A 17,980-nucleotide genomic window follows, 5' to 3' on the forward strand; every position below is an offset into this window, starting at 1 on the left:
AGGTCATTCCACCCCCGCATCCATGCCGCAATGCCTTCGAGAAGTGCTTCGACCTCATTCTCATGACTATAGGTCATTTTTGGCCTAGGCCACCGCCGGCGGTGTTGACTTAGCTTCCGGGCTACGATCTGACCATGTTGAGCGTTCCAGGCTGTAACCCACGTCTGCAAGCCCTGTACGGTCCCATGAAGAGCTTCGCGCTCCGATGATTCTTCTTGGATATCAGCCTTCCTGTGCTATGGATTAGTTCGATATGAAGCGGCTCACGGGAAGAGTCGGCGCGGGGAGAGATTACAAGTAATGAACTTCATATTCCAGCTCGGACACTCTTCGCGTCAGACGGCGGCATTCGCGAGTTAACCGGCCATAGAGCTGGAAAGATTCATCGCGACGCTGTCGCAATTCAGCGTTGAGAGCTGTGGCTTCGTCGAGGAGAGACGTCAGCTGAGCGAGTGACGAGGAAGCTGCTGCAGGTGGCGGGATATCGGCAGCCCCGGTGAGCGCCGCTGCCGAGCGTGCAGCAGGATGACAAACAGGGCCTTCTTGGGCGAATGCCGAGGTGGGATCCAGGAGTGACTCGATGCAGTCGAGATGGTGATGCAGCGTGGTGGACTCTTCGGGCGATACAACAGCCTGGCAGGCGATCCGATGTGCGATTCTTGCGAGACGATCTGGGAGGTTGGTGGAGTCGCCAGTCGGTTCAAAGACAAGTGAGGGAGAAGGAAAATCGAGTGAGCTCTTTGGAGATATAGATAAGGAAGAAGGTTGGGAGGGCGGATCTGTCGGTGTCATTATCCGGGATTTCCTGTCTCTTTCTCCCCCAATGGGTACTGATTTTGTGTTGTTTTCTTCTTTTCAAACCCCGAAAAGCGGTATCGCAGAATCTTCTCTGTAATCTGTACACGTTTGGGCTGGAAGAAAACGCTCGTGGTGGCGGTGATGGTCGAGTCGGCCGGAATCAATCGCAGGGGGACGCGAGGGATACGACTTTCGTGGCTGCTGCAGGACAACCAATAGTTCTGCACGGGAGACCGGTCAGCGGTCGGATTGTCTTGGAAAGAATGTTTGTCGTGTCGATAGCACAGGACTCTCTGACGAGGGCAGTCCCTATATAAGTTCGAAGAGAGCAGCGACTTGAGTCTTGCGGCTTCGTCATTTTCCTCCCCGCAGCCCAATCGGTCTTAGTCCCGGCAACCCGTCACTTTTTCTTCATGGTGCCTCCTCCCGTATGTCCCTGACTCATCTCTCTCTCCTTCAACAGCTCCCCTTCGCCGTCATTTCAGGACACTGACCGAAATGTCAACCCAGATCACCATTGTACCGTCCCTGGAGACGGCCCACGAGGTGGTCGCCCAGTCCAAAAACTCCTCATACCCTCCCAATCTCCTCCCTCTAACCGCATCCATCCCCGCCGATCTTCTGACACCCACGTTGGCCTATTTGAAAATCGCCGAGAAGTGAGTCCCGCTGCTCCGAGATGAGATGATATGACCTGTCATATGCATCCTTCGGTATCAATTGGTGTCAATCGCTGCGAACCCATCAGGGCTGACTGCCTCTCTTCCCGCCAGGTCCAAATTATCGTTTCTGTACGAGAGTGCGGCGACGACGGAGACAATTGGGAGATATAGTTTTGTTGGTGCTGGTATGGTCATCGCATCGCCTGTGCAGCAAGTCTCTGGGATGTTGACTCCCTGTTTCTACGTTAGATCCTCATCATGTGCTGAAAACCGGCCCCGGTCATGGCCCTGAGTGCGATCCGCTTCCGCTGCTGGAGAAGGAAATAGGCAAACATCGGGTTGCAACCGTGCCCGGCCTGGTCCTACCACCTCTGACAGGTGGTGCCATCGGATATGTCGGTTACGATTGCGTGCGATACTTTGAACCCAAGACGGCCCGGCCCATGAAGGATGTGCTCCAGATCCCCGAATCTCTGTTCATGCTGTTCAACACCATCATCGCCTTCGACCACTTCTTCCAGGTCGTCAAGATCATCACCTACATCCCTATCCCGGCGACAGACGCGGAGCTCCAGGCGGAATACCAGAAGGGTGAGGAGGTCATCCGACAGACCATTGCACAGCTGCTTCGACCGGAGTACGCCCTCCCGCCGCAAGGTCCGATCAAGAGGGACCAGGAGTACACTTCCAACATTGGTCGCGAGGGCTACGAGCGCCATGTGACGCGGCTGAAGGAACACATCGGAAAGGGAGATATTTTCCAGACGGTGCCGTCGCAGCGTCTGTCGCGCCCGACGTCGCTGCACCCATTCAACCTCTTCCGCCACCTGCGCACCGTCAACCCGTCCCCGTACCTCTTCTACATCGACTGCGAAGACTTCCAGCTGGTGGGCGCCAGTCCGGAGCTGCTGGCCAAGGAGGAGAAGGGCCGGATCATCACGCATCCGATCGCCGGTACTGTCAAGCGTGGCAAGTCTCCCGAGGAGGACGAAGCGCTGGCGGAGGAGCTTCGCGGCAGTCTCAAGGACCGCGCCGAACATGTCATGCTGGTGGACCTGGCGCGCAACGATGTCAATCGGGTGTGCGATCCCCTCACGACGCAGGTCGACCGGCTCATGGTAGTGGAAAAGTTCTCGCACGTCCAGCATCTGGTGTCCCAGGTGTCGGGAATCCTGCGGCCGGACAAGACGCGGTTCGACGCTTTCCGGTCGATCTTTCCCGCTGGAACGGTGTCGGGTGCGCCCAAGGTGCGAGCCATGCAGCTGATCGCCGAGCTGGAGGGCGAGAAGCGTGGCGTGTATGCTGGCGCGGTTGGTTACTTTGGGTACAACATCGCCAGCGCCGATGGAAAGATCGAGTACCCGGGCGCCATGGACACGTGCATTGCACTGCGAACCATGCTGGTCAAGGATGGGGTGGCGTATCTCCAGGCGGGCGGTGGCATTGTGTTCGACTCGGACCCGTACGATGAGTACGTGGAGACGTTGAACAAGCTGGGCGCCAACATTGCCTGCATCAAGGGGGCGGAAGCGAAGTATCTGAGCATGGAGGGAAAATAAGAAGGGCGTTATGACTATGATTTATTTCATGACCGGTGATGCTTGTTATTTACGCGGTTAGTTTGTGTCTAATTTGGATGATGGCGAAATGCAGGATGGGATTTTCTGAACAAATCATAGAAGGTCGGCTAGTTAGTATTGTATATGATATCGACGGATCTTTCGGGAGAATGGTGCTGCCTACACGGCGAACACTAGTATCACGTCGTCATACCGCTACTAGGCGTGTTAGAATCAGAAGAGTATTGCATGTTGCAGTACAGCGTTCTGGTTCTGAGGGCATTGGACCCTTATTCTACTCCGTACTTCGGTGTTCCGTGATGACATCAGGGGTTGTACTATATTTGTCTGTGACAGAACAACGCCATCTAGATCAGTCAGGAAATAATCAGTCAAACATGACATGAACCATCCTTCGTCGCTCTTCTCCGCATCGAATTGACTTAATCTCGTTTAGAGCAGAGGCCAAGATTGAGGGGCATCGAGGGTACCCGCCCGACGGTGGGAGAGACTATACAAAGTCAAGTACTTACCAGCGATGGCGTCGTCAGCGCGGGTGCCACCCAATCACCACCATACCCAACCAACATCTTCTTTTTCTCTTCTTTTCAACTTCTTCTTCTTCTCTTCTACATCCATCTTCCCTTCTATCTTCCATCTTCGTCCCTCCTCTCTCTCTCTCTTCCTCTCTCCCTTCGCTTTTCCCTCTCTTTCCTCCATCTCCTATCCATCCCTGACGATTCCGGCCATTCCTCCATTACCTTACCGTACCTGACTAACTCACCACCGCCACCAACCTTCCTTCTCACCCTTCCCACTACTCCGTACTCTCTCCCTCCTCTCTCAGACTATCGTTTCTCTCTCACTCGCTCTCGCATTCAGGAGACAACCACCGGCTGGTTCCTCCTTACTTCCCCTTTCCTCCTCCCTCCCTCGTGCCCCTCCCCGGTGGATGTTTCAAACCCTCCGATTTAGAACCTCCCAAGCCACCGCCTTCTCCCCTCCCCGTCCTTTTTATCCGGGTGACGTCGATCGTGTCCTCTTTTAATTGCCGTCAAGATGTCCAAGGTCGTGCGCAGCGTCAAAAATGTCACCAAGGGTTACTCCTCCGTCCAGGTCAAGGTGCGAAATGGTACGTCGTCACATTCATCCGTTTCTCCTCTACTCCCATCGCCGAATCGATTGACTTGCGACGCTTGTCCTACCTGCGGTCGCCGGCCGGACGGGTCCTGTTCCTTCATATCGCTAACCCGTCTCTTCCGTCGCAGCCACCAGCAATGATCCTTGGGGCCCGACCGGCACCGAAATGGCCGAGATTGCTGCCTTAACGTTCAGCAGTCCCACCGATTTCTACGAGATCATGGATATGCTCGACAAGCGTCTGAACGATAAGGGAAAGAACTGGCGCCATGTGCTCAAATCCCTCAAGGTGCTCGACTACTGTCTCCACGAAGGCTCCGAGCTCGTCGTCACATGGGCCCGCAAGAACGTCTACATCATCAAGACTCTGCGCGAGTTCCAGTATATCGATGAAGATGGTCGCGATGTCGGTCAGAATGGTATGTGGACTTCCTCCCGGGGATACGCCGGCCGAAACTAATCGAATTGCAGTCCGCGTCGCCGCGAAGGAACTCACCGCCCTGATCATGGACGAAGACCGAATGCGCAGCGAACGCTCTGATCGCAAGTTGTGGAAATCCCGTGTCAGTGGCTTGGACGACTACCCCGGGTACGGAAATGAGCCCTCACCCCGTCGCCCCGACCGACGAGAGCGTCGCCGCCCCGCCGATGATGAAGACGCCGAATACCGTTTGGCTATCGAGGCCAGCAAGGCCGAAGCTGAAGAAGAGCGCAAGCGACGGGCCAAGCAGGCCATGGCCGCGGAGGACGACGAGGATCTGGCCAAGGCGATCAAGCTGAGCAAGGAAGAGGAGGAACTGCGCAAGCGCGAGCTCGAGGAAAGCAACGCCCAGTCGCTCTTCGACGATACCCCCGTGCAACCTGCCCCCGCGCAAGCCACTGGCTACAACCAGGGATACCAGCAGCAGAGCGCCGTCGATTGGTTCGGCAACCCGATCAACCCCCAACAACCCCTCACCACCGGATACCTCAACAACCAGTATGCGCAGCCAACCGGATTCCAGGCCCAGGCTACGGGGATGCCTAATGGGTACACCAACGGTTTCGGCCCGTCCGCTTTCGATCCGAATCCCTATGGCCAGCCGCAGAACAACTTCCTCCAGCCCCAGGCGGCCCTCCAGCCGCAACACACGGCTTTCAGCACGAATAACCCGTACGGCACCGACGTGTACGGCCAGCATCAGCCGCAACACCAGGAGAACTTCCCCTCGGCGGGCACCAACAACCCATGGGCCGCCAGTCCCAGCCCGCAGCCTACCGCTGACGCCCTGAAACCGATGCCCACGGGCTCCAACAATCCGTTTGCTGCCCGTCAGCAATTCCAGCAGCCCCGACCCTCCACGAGCGGTCCCCCGTCGCTGAACACGCTGGCCGAGGAGCGCGCAACCACACAGTTCACCGCGACATCCCACAACCCAATCGCCAACTTCCAGGCGCCGCAGCAGACGTCGCTCGCTCCGCCGAAGAGCACCCCGCCGCAGATGAACGACCCTCACCACCAGCGCCTCAACCAGCTGCTCGCTACGGGCGAAGGGCAGGACACCTTCGGAAACGTCGGCGACCTGCGGATTCCGGCGCAGCACACGGCCCCAGGAACGTTTGTCAACTCTGCGGGCCAGGGATTGGACCGGTTGCGGGCCACGCACACGGGCAACAATCCATTCTTCAGCCAGCGTCAACAGCCGCAGCAGCAGTTCGTGCCACAGCAGACGGGCTTTGTGTCCAACAACAATCCGTGGGGAGCGGGCCAACCAGCTTTCCAACAGCAGCAACAACAAGCCGGGGGCAGCCTGATCGATCTGTAGGGTGATCGATGGATCCCTACGGGTCTACTTTGTCTAGAGTAGACGAAGATCTTCTGTCATTTTATTCCCTTTTCCTTTGTTACATGTTTGGGCTGGGGTGTTATGCATTGAGAACCAGGGAAATCAGTCATCGTCTTTTGTCTGTATCTCTTTTTTACTATTCTTCTTCCCTCCCTTATGGCCTTCCCTTCTAGCAGCATGATGCCTCTCCCAGTGCGATTTGCTTGAGTGATATACCTATGCTCCTGATTTATCCCTATCTACTTAGTACTATATACTTAAACGATTCCGTGTAGGATATTGAGAAGTTGATCCTCACATCCGACTGTAGGAGATACGTAGATAAGATGCATTCATTTCATTCCTGTCCCATCATGCAGACATCCATTTCATCCATCCGAACCATGCAAGACCGTGAAATGACCCAACCGTTCGCCAGCCAACCAGCCATCGCGTAATCCAACCATCCCAAAAATACAAATACATACAACATGACCCCTCCGACAAACACGATAAGAGAACGGTACGAGCATGCGCACACTACCCACCCCTCTCGCCAAACTGTCGCGCCCAATCCTCATACTCACGCAGGCCCTCGGCACTCACACTGGGCCGGATGGACACTAGACTGGCCTCGAAATCCTGGAAGCGGATGGGGCGGATCTGGTCCATGGGCGTGTGCAGGAGGGCCTCGCCCAGGTTGCGAAGGGGGCCCATGGCGGCGTCTTTGGCGAGGGCGGTGATGTCCGAACCGGAGAAGCCTGGCACCTGTTAGTTTCTGCTTGCGGGATGAATGGAAAAGGAAGAAAGACGAGGGGGGGACGCACCGTCTGTCACCTGGACCAAGGCATGGATATCCTGGTCGGAGAGCTCGTGGTTCTGGTGGCTGAGCAGGCGACGCAGCTGCTGATCGCGGACGTGCGGCTCGGGCAGCGGGATGTACTGGCGGCGCACGAAGCGGCGGCGGGCGGCCTCGTCGATGTCCCAGGGCATGTTGGTGGCGGCGAGGACGAGGACGCGGCTGGGGTCGCCGGCGGCGGTGCCGCGGGCGGGGTTGCGGGCGGGCTCGCGGCCGGCGGCAGCGCGCTGGAGGTCGGACCACTGGATGAGGAACTCGGTCTTGGAGCGGCGGGAGGCCTCATTTTCGGAGCCGGAGGAGCGGGCGGACAGGAGTGAGTCGATTTCATCGACGAAGATGATGGAGGGGGCGAGGGCCTTGGCGAGGCCGAACAGGGCGCGCACGAGCTTCTCGCTCTCGCCGTGCCACTTGGAGGTCAGCGTGGACGCGGACACGGAGAAGAAGGTGGATTTGGACTCGGTGGCGACGGCGCGCGCCAGCATCGTCTTGCCCGTGCCCGGCGGGCCGAAGAGGAGCATGCCGCGGGCGGGCTCACGCAGGCCCGAGAAGAGGTCCGGCCGCAGGAACGGGTACACGACCGCTTCTTTGAGGGCTTTCTTTGCGCCGTCGAGCCCCGCCACGTCGTCCCAGTAGACTTCGTCGCCGCGCACGACGATGTCGTTGAGGATCTGCCGCGCCGCCGTCGGGTCAATGCCCTTGGGGAGTTTGTTGAGGATGGCCATGTAGTCGTCCTCGGCGTCGGCCGGGTCGACGTCGGGATCGTCGTCGTCTTCGGTCGTGGACCGCGGCCCGGACGACTCTGGATCGCTGGACGGCGGCGTGATGGTGCGTTTGACGGGACCGCGCCGGTCCAGACTGCTCCCCGACACGGCCAACCGGTTGATGCCGTGGTTCACCGCATCGTGCTCTTTGTGGGAGATGGTTGGCTTTGCCTGTGGCGTTCTCGACCGATCCAAGTTGTTGCCCCGGGTCTGGGATGCGCCCGGCGACGGGTACGATGATCGGAGGGCTTGGGGCTTGGGCTTCACGGACGGTCTGGGCGAGGACGAAGACGGGGGTGGTCGTGCGGGGCTTCGGGGCGCGGATTGCGGGCGCGTCGTCTGCGCCGGCGGCCGTGGGGTGGACGGACTGGACGAATTCGCTGATGGCCGTGCCTCTGCGGCCGTGGTCCTGGAGATGGCGTCGCCGGACTTGGATCGCGGGGTCAGGGCTGGGCTCTTGCGGAAACTGGGGTCGGCGGCAGCAGTATGCCGCGAGGAGGCGAGGGCGGCATCGCTGACGGTCTTGTCAGACGACGAGCGATAGATGCTCCCCCAGGCCAGGCCGGCGGCCTGGGAGGCCGCGGCCGGCCGCAGCTCCTTCCGACGGGGGCTGCTCTTCTTCTTGGAAAGTTTCTTGGAGTCGGAGGAGCGCAGGGTGGAGGGCATCATCTTGAGACCCTCGGGACTGGAGGCGCGCTCGCTGAGCTTGGTGGAGGAGGAATGTCGCTGACGAAGGGCGGGGCGGCGGGAGGCGTCGCCAGCGGTCGCAGATGACGACGACTCGGGCGCGGCGGAGGACGAAGGGGTGGGTGGAGGAGGGCGCCCGGGGATGGAAGGGGGTTTGGAGAGATCGGTGTATCCGACGGCGGGCACGGTTCCGCCCGCAATCCAGCCGGGGGTGGAATTATTCGTCGAGAACGCCGCGGGCGGGGGCGACTTCCCCAGGGAATCCTTGCGACTCTCGCGCAGGGCCTCGAGGAGATCGACGCGCTCGCGGCATTGCAGTTCCAGCTGACGGATAGACTCCTGCAGGGCTTTTTCGGTCTCGTTGCGCGGGGTGTACTTGGAGGGCACGCGGTAGGCGTTGTGGTAGTAGATGGTCTCCAACGCAGAGCGCCACGACTTTAGGGCTTCTTCTTCATTGTTCTAATCGGTCAGTATGCCGTTTCAAAGGTGATGATCATAGGATCCTACACACCTGGCCTTCGAAATAGACGGCAGTGGAACACATCAAGTAGCAGTCGTCGTAAGTCTTCTGCAAGGAAGACGCTGGTTTGGGGCGCATTGTTCACGCCGCGGACGGGACCAGCCTGTCCATACACTAGCAGGAGAGAGAGATGTTGGCCGAAAGGAAGCGAAGAGACAGAAGGCAGGCAGACAAAGACGACAGAAGAGGTGGTAATAGGAAAAGAGGCGGTGGTGGTAAGAAAAAATGGTTCGGGTGGACAGAAACGGCGTGACGTCGTTGGTGGTTCAACTCTGGATGAGACAGTCGGAGCCCCACGAGATGGCGAATCTACACATCATAGAAAGAGAAGAAAGATGATTAGAGCCTCTATCCGTACATACGCACAACCATCCATCCATCAATTCCCTGGCAAATGCCAACGCCGAAAGACACTGTAGAGATATAACACAATCGGGGATCCTCCCCCGATCCCAATAATGCGCCAAAGCCACCGATCCATCCAGCCACGTCCCAGTCCTATCCGCAACCTCACGGAGGGCGAAAAAAAGAAGAAAAGAAAAGAAAAGAAAAGAAGAGGATGCATCCGCTGGTTCATAGGTAGTCTCAGTCTCCATCCCAAAAATAGGAGCCATGTCTTGGACAGTTCGCTTCCTTCCGAGACATAGGGCAAGCCAAACCGGGGGAACAGATGGAGTCAGAGAACCCCCGTCAGGGACGAATCCGCCCCGAAGGCGACCGCCACCATTGAAGAGACTCGGCAGACTGACTCTGGAGCGACAGAATCTCCACTGTGCCTGGCGTTGATGGTTCTGCTGTGTCGGTGGCCATCGAGGATTGTTCAGCATGTGATGTGGAGGGCCCAGCATTCGGATTTTCTTCGTTTTATGTCGTTCACAATTTTCATCTATTCGGGGGGTTGCTTTTTTCGTTTGGTTTTGTTTTCTTTTCATGTCGAGTGAAATTTCTTAGATTCGTTTCTTCCATTTCTCCTTCATCATGGGACGCTTCAAAGCCGGCATCGGTGAGTCGAATTAAGGCGATCGGGCTAGTGGAAACCACCAGAAGAGTAGTTTAGACATCGACCTGGCGCTTGAAATACGCCTTGGCCATTTCATAGGATGTCCTACAACGAGTCAGCATGCTTTTCTATGTCTTACTCTCCGTCGGGATTTCTCGTCAACTCACCAGCAAATGGCCGTGCTGGGCATGGTCGAGATGATGCGGGGACGGGCGCCGCGCAGGAAACCGCGCCAGCCGAATTGCCGCTTGATGATGGCCGCGGCGTTGAACAGCCCCTTGGCCGATCGGATTTCCTCGTTCTGCGCCAGACCCCGGGTCTGCAGCAGAGTCTTCACCACGTCCAGTGGCGTGGTGATTCCGGCAGCCACGGCGCCCGCCAGACCACCGGCGATGCAGTGCGTGAAGGGGTCATAATCCTGCGACGGGTTCATGACCTTGGAAATCGACTCGTAGGCGACAAACTGCGTCGCGGTGAAGGGGACGGTCATGCACAGAGTGGTGGGGTAGGAGACGTAGAACGCTTGGAGACCTTCGGTCCTGTAGACTGACTGCGCACACTGGAGGAGGGTCTTGTGGACGGAGCCATGAACCTGCATCCGCTGCTTGATCACTGAGAAGAGTCAGGGTCTGAAGCATTTTGTATAAGGAGGCTGTCAGATCGCGGTACTCACCGTCAAATGGGTTCATCAGGGCATCGCTGGCAATGGTCGCGGAAGCGCCACTCAGCGCTGTTTCTCGTTAGCCTCATTTTCTCTCATCCGCCCAGATAAGGGGATCACATACCGGCCGCAAGGGGGTGGTGGCCATCGTCGACGTTTCCGCCTGCCATCTCTTTCACCACCTCATATGTTCCGAAATACACGGCGTGGGCCGGGCCTGCATCGCATCAGCCTGCGTCTCTTCCATCTCCGGTCCGGGGGTGTGCCTCACCAGCACCAACAATCACACTCGAGACACCCTTCCATAGCGTTCGCCACCCTTCAATGCGGTAGATTGTGGAAAAAGCATTGGTGAGGCCTGTGTAGAGACCTCCGGTTGTGGGGTGCAAGATTTGCATGCGAGTCTAATGCCGGGGAAGGTCCACCGTCAGTGAGTTGTCCAGCAGGGTAGAAAGAGGACTGCGGGACAAAGAAAAAGGAGACATCAGAGTAAAATCCCAGGAAAGTCGTACCTTTAATAGATCCACCGGGTACATAACAGCGTGTTCCTTTGCGCTCAGTCAGTCACCATCCATGATCGCTTGCATTGGCGGAGATTGGGGTCGGTGCGTTGGACCCTGCAGGACATACCGCTATACCGGCGAAGGCACCGGCCAACATGTTCCGGCCGAGGCCATAGTTGGAAGGGAGGGCTTCGTAGCTAGAGAGGAGGATGGTCAGCGGAGGCTGCGGTGCATGGAGCATGAGTGGATGTATCCCGGAGCGCATTCCACCGACACCGACCACCATGGAGAAGAACACGACGGGGAGCGATGTATCGGCATGCAAACGATGCGCTCCCCACCGGGAAGCCTCCAGGACGGTCGGCAAAGTTGCAGCGACCGAGTTATGAACAATGGGTCGGCCAGGACGTACTCATATTCTTCCCCGGGAACCTGCTCGGGAATCGCCATGGAGCTGTCGGAGCTCTCGGACACAGCCGTGGGCGCTGAAAACGAGAAAAAGTCGGGGAGGGGAGAGGAGGGAGAAGCGGCGAGGGAGGGAGGGAGCAACGGCGAAAGCGTCGGCGAGAGGTCAATGGCTTGTCGCTGGCGGGAGAACTTCGTGGTGGTGAAGAGGAGAGAGGGTGTTCGAACAGGTAGAGCGGTGGTGATTCCTCGGCGACAACAACCAGACACCGGTCGACCCACAGGAAAAGGTCGGGATAAAATGAAGATAAGAAGGTGTAGAGAGGAGAGCAGAGAAGTAAGCCCGACGAGGAGACGCCCAACGACGAGAAATCAAAGTAGCAGACGGAGATGGAGCCAGGAGAGAAGAGTGAGGGAGAGAGGAAGAGGACAAGAAAAAAAATACTGGGGATAATTTCTTGGTGGTCGGGATGGGAGGAGATCCTCGGGGTCGTGTTTGCACGGTGGATTTCCTTGGCCTTTCTACCTTTTGATTCGGGTCGATTGATATATTGTCCACTAGTTGACTACAGTCTATTCTAATAATTTATTGCGGTTCTGAGAATGTTTCCATGGTGGATGAGCGTTCAGCTTCTGTATAGAGTCCTGACAAAGCGTAGGGGTCCAGCCGCTTAACTTATGTAAGGCCTGGCTGAGTCATCCTTCCGATGACGGAGCTCGGAGACCAGATAGGCCTCGGTCACAACTACGGAGATATCTATGTTTTCGGAGTCATCGAGCATAAATATGCTGTTAGGTAGGAATTATTATTTATGTGGATTCCGAACACCCGGTGGGCTCCCTATCGCCGAGAAAGAATGAGAGAATCCTTTACGTACGTACTCTGGGTACAGTGGATTCCTCGGAGAACCGGCGGTTCGTTTAGGCTTCTGTTCAACAGGGGGGCAAGTAATCAATCTGATAAGAAAGAGAATTTTTTGCTTTCCTCCGCGCTTCGGCACTTCGGCTTTTCTCCTGTTCTGGGTAGTTACGATGGAGTTTCCTAATTATCCACCGATCACGATAACTAGTCAGACCTCGTTGGGTCACGTGGAAGCGAGGATGAGCCATAGACACAGGAGTACAAGATGCTCACGCCTCCTAGAACGAGACAGATATGCTGGTAATACGTATGTTAGATACCTGCTGGGGCTAAGTACGAATGCAAATACACAAGAACCGCCATCCCCCGCCAACAATAATTCAATCCCATTGTACTCAGGCGATTGTCAAAATCATATACGCTATAATCATGCACATCATGAATATCGTCCACTCCGTGACCGAAGTAGCAGAGCGAAAGAGAGTTAGAGAAAATGTCCACCACAACATCTCACTCTCTATGTATCATGTCTAGATTTACCATTCCACATTGAAAGTCCATTCTCCTGCGTCAAAGTCAGTTTCCGCATCAGCCGTGGCTTCTCGTCGGGCACACGTACCATTTTTCAAGTTCTCTGCCGTGTCGCTCAGCAGAATCACCCGACGTTTCTGACAGTAGGCCGTCTTATCCAAAATGTCCACCTTGAGGTTCGCCAGCTCCGGCACCGGCTTCTCGAACATTTCGCTCAGATTCTCCACCGCCAGCTCCAGATCTTTCTGGTTGTCCTCGAAGATCTCTGTCAGGTTGTTCCGCGCCAGGTAGTACGCAAACGCGTACGTCCACTTCAGCGTCTGCCGGCACTGCTGCAGCGCCTGCGACGCCGTGTCCAGGAACTGCACCTCGATCCACGACAGCCCCGACTGCGACTGCAGACTGGTCATCTTCTTCTCCGTCTTCAGGTACAAATCCTTGTCCAGCTTGGCCGACTGCTCGTGGTTGGCGTAGCGGTTGTAGTAGTGCAAATAGCGTTCCAGGGACGCCCGCGACCGCGCCTGCGCGCTGCGCGCCTCCGACCCGGATTTCTCCTCGTACCGGTTGCAGTTGTACCAGCTGGTTCCGTGCTCCGACCACAGGCCCATGCACATCCAGCAGAACTCGTGCTTGCACTTCCGGCACGTCATGTGGTTACAGCCGCCGTTCTTCTCGATCGTCGAATGGCACTTGGGGCATTCCTTCGTGTTGGCCGAGATCCAGTTGGCTGTCTCCGAGTCGTCCTCGCATTTCTTCAACCACATCTTCACCAGCGTGCAGGGCGCCGGCTGGTGGTCATTTAACGTACATCCAAAGCAGAAAAAGTGGCGACAGACACACTGCACTGTCGGCACGATCCGTCGCAGGTCGCGTTGCTTGACCGGACAGTCGACGGCGTACTCGCAGTTCGGCGCCGGACACCACTTGAGATTCTCCATGTCGTCGACATAGGTCCGCGTAAGAAGCGTGTTATATCTACAACCATCAGTATGACCCTTCTTACCACCAAAGAGCCTGTCAGGGCACGCACCGGTCTTTCAGATCATTCGTCACCAACAGACTCAACGACTTCGAATCCACAATCATATGACAGCCCTCCCCGGGGCATTCTATCCGGGCGGCCTCGCCCTCGCCACGGATCTTCTGGGCGAGATACTGTCGGTAGCAGTCGACGCAGAAGCGATGGCCGCAACGCATCGCGTAGGTTTCCAGATCGTCCCCGTCCTCGCAGCAGATATCGCACATGAACCCCGGCACCTTCTCAGTCTTCGGCGAGCCCTGGAAGTTGGTGCCGAGACCGGCCTCCTCTAACGTGTCCTCCGGGTGATCCATGTAGGATTCGATCAGCTTCTCGCGGTTCCATCGTCCGAAGCGCAGGAGAATGGCGGCGGACTCGGGCGGTAGGCTGAGAACGGAGGAGACTTCGCTGATCTGCTGGTTCTGTTCCCGGTCGATATCCTCGGGGCTCAACACCTTGAATTCGACCTCGTAGGGTTTTCGTGACGTGGCGATGATATCTTTGTCTTTGGAGAAGCCACCGTCGAAGTCATCGCCGAAATCTAAGGAGTCAGGAGTCAGCATCACTCTTACATATGATGCGGAAGTCAGAGGACGACGACAAAGAACGCACCGTCACCTAAACTCTCATCATCACTGCCCTGATCCATGAAGTCATCAGGGCTCGAGCCAACGCTCATGAAATCCTCGTCCGACTCCATGCTGGTGGAGGCTGGTGTAGCCAAATCAGGGACCTTTTTTCCCGCGGAGATGGATAAGACGGGGGAGTCGGCACGCGATGGATTCTGGGGGGTTATCGACGAGATCCCGGTGGCGGCTCGCGAGCGGGCGACGGGAGCCTTGGTGGCGGACTCGTGGTCTGCAAGGGCCGCCTCGGCCGCCTTTCGCTTTCTCGTGAGAGGCGGCGTGGTGAAGGATGGAGAGGGGAGATGGGAGGGAGAGAGAGGAAGCTAACGGAAAGGACTCAGTAGCAGTTGAGGGAGTGTGGAAATGGAAGAAGAGAAGCTTGGAGCTTATCGATGGACGGGAAAAAAGAGGGGCGTGTAGGGTGTAACTGCGGACGTCACGGGGAAATCCAGGTGGATCTGCCGCCCAAGTCCTGTTAGAGCCGCAGCACTGCCTCTATGTACTACTCTGTATATGACTCAGTCGGTAAGGGGGCTTTTGGAAGCAGAGTCATGGAGATACTAGGGTATTGTGGACAAAAAAAAGTGGATTGTAATTGTACCTTGTAGAGGAAGAGGAAGACGGCAAATGGTCTATTTATATCCTACCCAGGCTGTGCTCTGGAGTAGGCATCCAGTGAATACCATGACATGTATAGTTCATCTCTATCAAGGCGGTTATCGACTTTTCGTCCTACTCAGTTCGACTCATCGTCGCTCTCCTCCTCCTCGCTGCTCTCCTCCTCCTCTGCATTTGCCAGCCAATCCACAAATTGTTGCGTCTGGCTGCGCACCTTGCGCATCTCCTCGCTGGTGCTGGACCGCTCATCCGCCCACCACTGCTCATACGCCTCTTCCTCCACAATCTCCAGGTCATACAGCTCCTTGGCTGCAAACAAGAGCACCATGTCTCCGCGGTTGCGGTGCGCCAGGTCCTGCTGCAGGAGAAGCAGGAGATCCACCTGGTCCGGCTTCTTGCTGCTCTCGCGGTCGAACAACGCCCGTTCGATGATCTCCCCATACTTGCCGAATATCTCCTTCACCACGTCGCCCGCCGCCCGGCCCGCTTCCATCAGCTGCTGCGTCCGCTTCATGAACGCCGACACCACCGCACGTCGCACTTCGTGGTCCGACGCGTTGGCCGTCATGCGCAGACTGACCAGTTCCAGGTTCACCACATCGCAGCTAACACCATCCCGAAGACTGTCATACACGCTCGTCGCCGCGTCATGCACGAAATGATCTTGTTCCTCATCATCCGAGTACGACGTCCCGAAGCTGCGGCTGTCCCCGAAGTCGGACACATCCGACGACAACGTTGAGATCGACTCGCTCGACAGAGAGAGGTGCGCCATGTTGTACACTGTCGGGCCAGGTTAGCCATACATAATCCATCGACGCAGCAGGATGGAAAAATACATACCCAGTCCGGACGACGCGTTACTCGCGGTGTCGTCTTCATCCTCGTCCTCATACGGCACATACTCGTACCCATGGCCATCTTTGCCGACCACCTCGGGCTCCGTATCCGGCACTCCACCGTCTTCTTCCCGGAACGCATTCGCGATCCGCTTGCCTTCGCTCACGGTGACTCCATCGGCGATCTTCACCCCATACGAGAGAAGGGCTCCGGGGTGGATCGTACAGCTATTGCCGACTACCACCTCATCCGCGACAATCGCCTGGTGCACCGTCGTGCCATCACCAATCACGGCTCCGTCCCACACGTACGCGCCCTCGAGCGTGACGTTCTTCCCGATCTTGCAGTTTCGCCCCAGCACCGTGTCCTTGACCGTCGTCTTGTCGCCGATGCTGGTGCCCTGGCCGATCACCGTGCGGCGGCCGATCACGCACGAGCGGGCCAGCGTCACGCCATGCTCCTGGTAGCGGTTTCCGTTACGGAGCTCGTAGCAATGTCCCGGGAGGAGGTTCGTGTCCGGGCAGAGAGGATACGTCCACCGCGAGATGATGTCCTTGCTAACGGCATCGTAGGCCTTGAGGTTTCTCACCCGCGCCGCGTAGCAGTCCTTGATGATGTGCGTGTGGATCGTCTTCCCGTTCAGCTCGTAGTCCTTCAGCACGCCGTACAGGAACTGCTTCCGCGGGGCCTGGTAGTCGAAGCTGTCCGACCACAGACTCAGCACGTCGGGTGTGCAGATGTCAATGTTGCAGTCGATCAGGTCCTGGCGGATGTCCAGCTCTGCGTGCGACAGGATGATCTCGGCGTCGATGTTCAGCCGCGACGACTCGGACGAGTGATGGTCGATCTCTTCGTAGTGTAGACAGCGGTCCTTGGTGGGATCTACGACAAACACCGGCGACACCGACGTCGACTTGGTGCGGTGGTTCCGGCCCGCTTCCCGGAGGATCATGGTCATGATGGCGTTCTTGTCCGCCTCGCGACGGGCCCGGTGGGCCGTCAGAGCGCCTTCGATGGGGAGGTTGCTGATCACATCACCGCTCACGACGATGAAATCTCCTGTGATGAGGTGCTTTCCATCGAGATCACGCATCACGTCGCCGACGGACGTCGAGGTCGATTTCAGGAAGGTCAATTGCTTGAAGGGTGACGACGGAGCCCTCCATTTTGAAGCACTACCCGTAGTCAGTCGACATGTCCGACCCCCTTCATACTCTTAATCACCCCGGTCTGACAACGTACTTGATGTATTTCTCCAGTTGATCGGAATGGGCACCACCGTAGAGGAATACCTCCTCCACGCCGGCATTGGCGAGAAATTCGAACGTATACTCGATAAGCGGGGTGTTCGCGAGGGGCAGGAGGCACTAGGTGATCGTCAGCGGAGATGCCCCTACACCGTCGTCCATAAACCTCCTCCAGTATGGAATCTCATCGGCAGCTCATACCCGAGGCTTGTCGAGGGTGAACGGCTCGAATCGCGTTTCGAAAGTGTCTGCCAGGACCTAGTCGTATCACACAAAGTCAGCATCCGAGCACTGCGCTCATCCCCCGACAATCACGCCGTTCACAGTGTGAATATGACATACAACAGCCTGCAGAGTCTCTTCTACCTCCTCGGTGGCATTCCCCTTCTGTTTTGCGGCGGCGCCGCCTTTCTTCGGGCCCATCACTGCAAGTCACGGGGAGGTTAGTTTTGGGTAGCATCAGCGATGAGGTAAAGAGCTCACAGGCGATATGAATCTAGTCCTTCGAAAAACCGGGTGGTAGACAAGAAACGATTGGTGAGTCAAATAAGAATTCCGATCCGTTGACAACTGCGTATCCCGCTGTCGCGCAAAAACTCCGCCAAGCAATAATTATTGCGGCGGAGGAGTCATCCACCCCTCTATGGTCACGTGATTGGTGGCCGGGCTATATACAGACTCAGACCAGTTTGTAAATGCCCCTCGTCTGACAGATTGAATCAAGATGTGTTGTATATGTACTTACTTGAGTTGTTGCATGATGACGCATGTGGTGGGTTGATATGCGCAAGTTTAGATCTATCATTCTTCGCTAGTGTTCGCCTAGATATATATACAGTACAGTCGCGACATGTTTGTGATTATCCCGGATGCAAACG

The 17,980-nt window shown here is 56.9% G+C and overlaps 6 protein-coding genes across 6 annotated transcripts; 2 read left to right on the top strand and 4 right to left on the bottom strand.

Annotated features, from left to right (window-relative positions):
* Positions 1 to 1,296: 1,296 nt before the first annotated feature.
* On the top strand, positions 1,297 to 3,019 carry trpE (anthranilate synthase TRP2; the record flags this gene model as incomplete). The annotated part of the gene is made up of 3 exons (XM_001212440.1): positions 1,297 to 1,457; positions 1,572 to 1,645; positions 1,710 to 3,019. The coding sequence occupies 3 exons, from the start codon at positions 1,297 to 1,299 to the stop codon at positions 3,017 to 3,019; spliced, it is 1,545 nt and encodes a 514-aa protein (XP_001212440.1).
* Positions 3,020 to 4,078: 1,059 nt separating this feature from the next.
* Positions 4,079 to 5,964, top strand: ATEG_03263 (epsin; the record flags this gene model as incomplete). Its single annotated transcript, XM_001212441.1, has 3 exons — positions 4,079 to 4,151; positions 4,288 to 4,578; positions 4,631 to 5,964. 3 exons carry the CDS (start codon positions 4,079 to 4,081, stop codon positions 5,962 to 5,964), a joined length of 1,698 nt encoding a protein of 565 aa, XP_001212441.1.
* Positions 5,965 to 6,504: 540 nt separating this feature from the next.
* Positions 6,505 to 8,869, bottom strand: ATEG_03264 (putative AAA family ATPase; the record flags this gene model as incomplete). Its single annotated transcript, XM_001212442.1, has 3 exons — positions 6,505 to 6,725; positions 6,792 to 8,730; positions 8,783 to 8,869. The coding sequence occupies 3 exons, from the start codon at positions 8,867 to 8,869 to the stop codon at positions 6,505 to 6,507; spliced, it is 2,247 nt and encodes a 748-aa protein (XP_001212442.1).
* Positions 8,870 to 9,844: 975 nt separating this feature from the next.
* Positions 9,845 to 11,405, bottom strand: mrsA (putative mitochondrial carrier protein; the record flags this gene model as incomplete). The annotated part of the gene is made up of 8 exons (XM_001212443.1): positions 9,845 to 9,896; positions 9,959 to 10,403; positions 10,465 to 10,521; positions 10,577 to 10,669; positions 10,724 to 10,856; positions 10,965 to 11,000; positions 11,083 to 11,152; positions 11,368 to 11,405. The coding sequence occupies 8 exons, from the start codon at positions 11,403 to 11,405 to the stop codon at positions 9,845 to 9,847; spliced, it is 924 nt and encodes a 307-aa protein (XP_001212443.1).
* Positions 11,406 to 12,758: 1,353 nt separating this feature from the next.
* ATEG_03266 (RING finger protein) lies at positions 12,759 to 14,471 on the bottom strand (the record flags this gene model as incomplete). Its single annotated transcript, XM_001212444.1, has 3 exons — positions 12,759 to 13,728; positions 13,784 to 14,312; positions 14,384 to 14,471. 3 exons carry the CDS (start codon positions 14,469 to 14,471, stop codon positions 12,759 to 12,761), a joined length of 1,587 nt encoding a protein of 528 aa, XP_001212444.1.
* A 662-nt stretch (positions 14,472 to 15,133) lies between these two features.
* Positions 15,134 to 17,525, bottom strand: ATEG_03267 (translation initiation factor eIF2B catalytic subunit epsilon; the record flags this gene model as incomplete). The annotated part of the gene is made up of 5 exons (XM_001212445.1): positions 15,134 to 15,798; positions 15,859 to 17,030; positions 17,098 to 17,222; positions 17,304 to 17,360; positions 17,445 to 17,525. The coding sequence occupies 5 exons, from the start codon at positions 17,523 to 17,525 to the stop codon at positions 15,134 to 15,136; spliced, it is 2,100 nt and encodes a 699-aa protein (XP_001212445.1).
* Between the last annotated feature and the right edge of the window lie 455 nt (positions 17,526 to 17,980).

This window comes from Aspergillus terreus, genomic scaffold (assembly GCF_000149615.1).
Source record: "Aspergillus terreus NIH2624 scaffold_4 genomic scaffold, whole genome shotgun sequence".
Taxonomy (NCBI): Eukaryota; Fungi; Ascomycota; class Eurotiomycetes; order Eurotiales; family Aspergillaceae; genus Aspergillus; species Aspergillus terreus.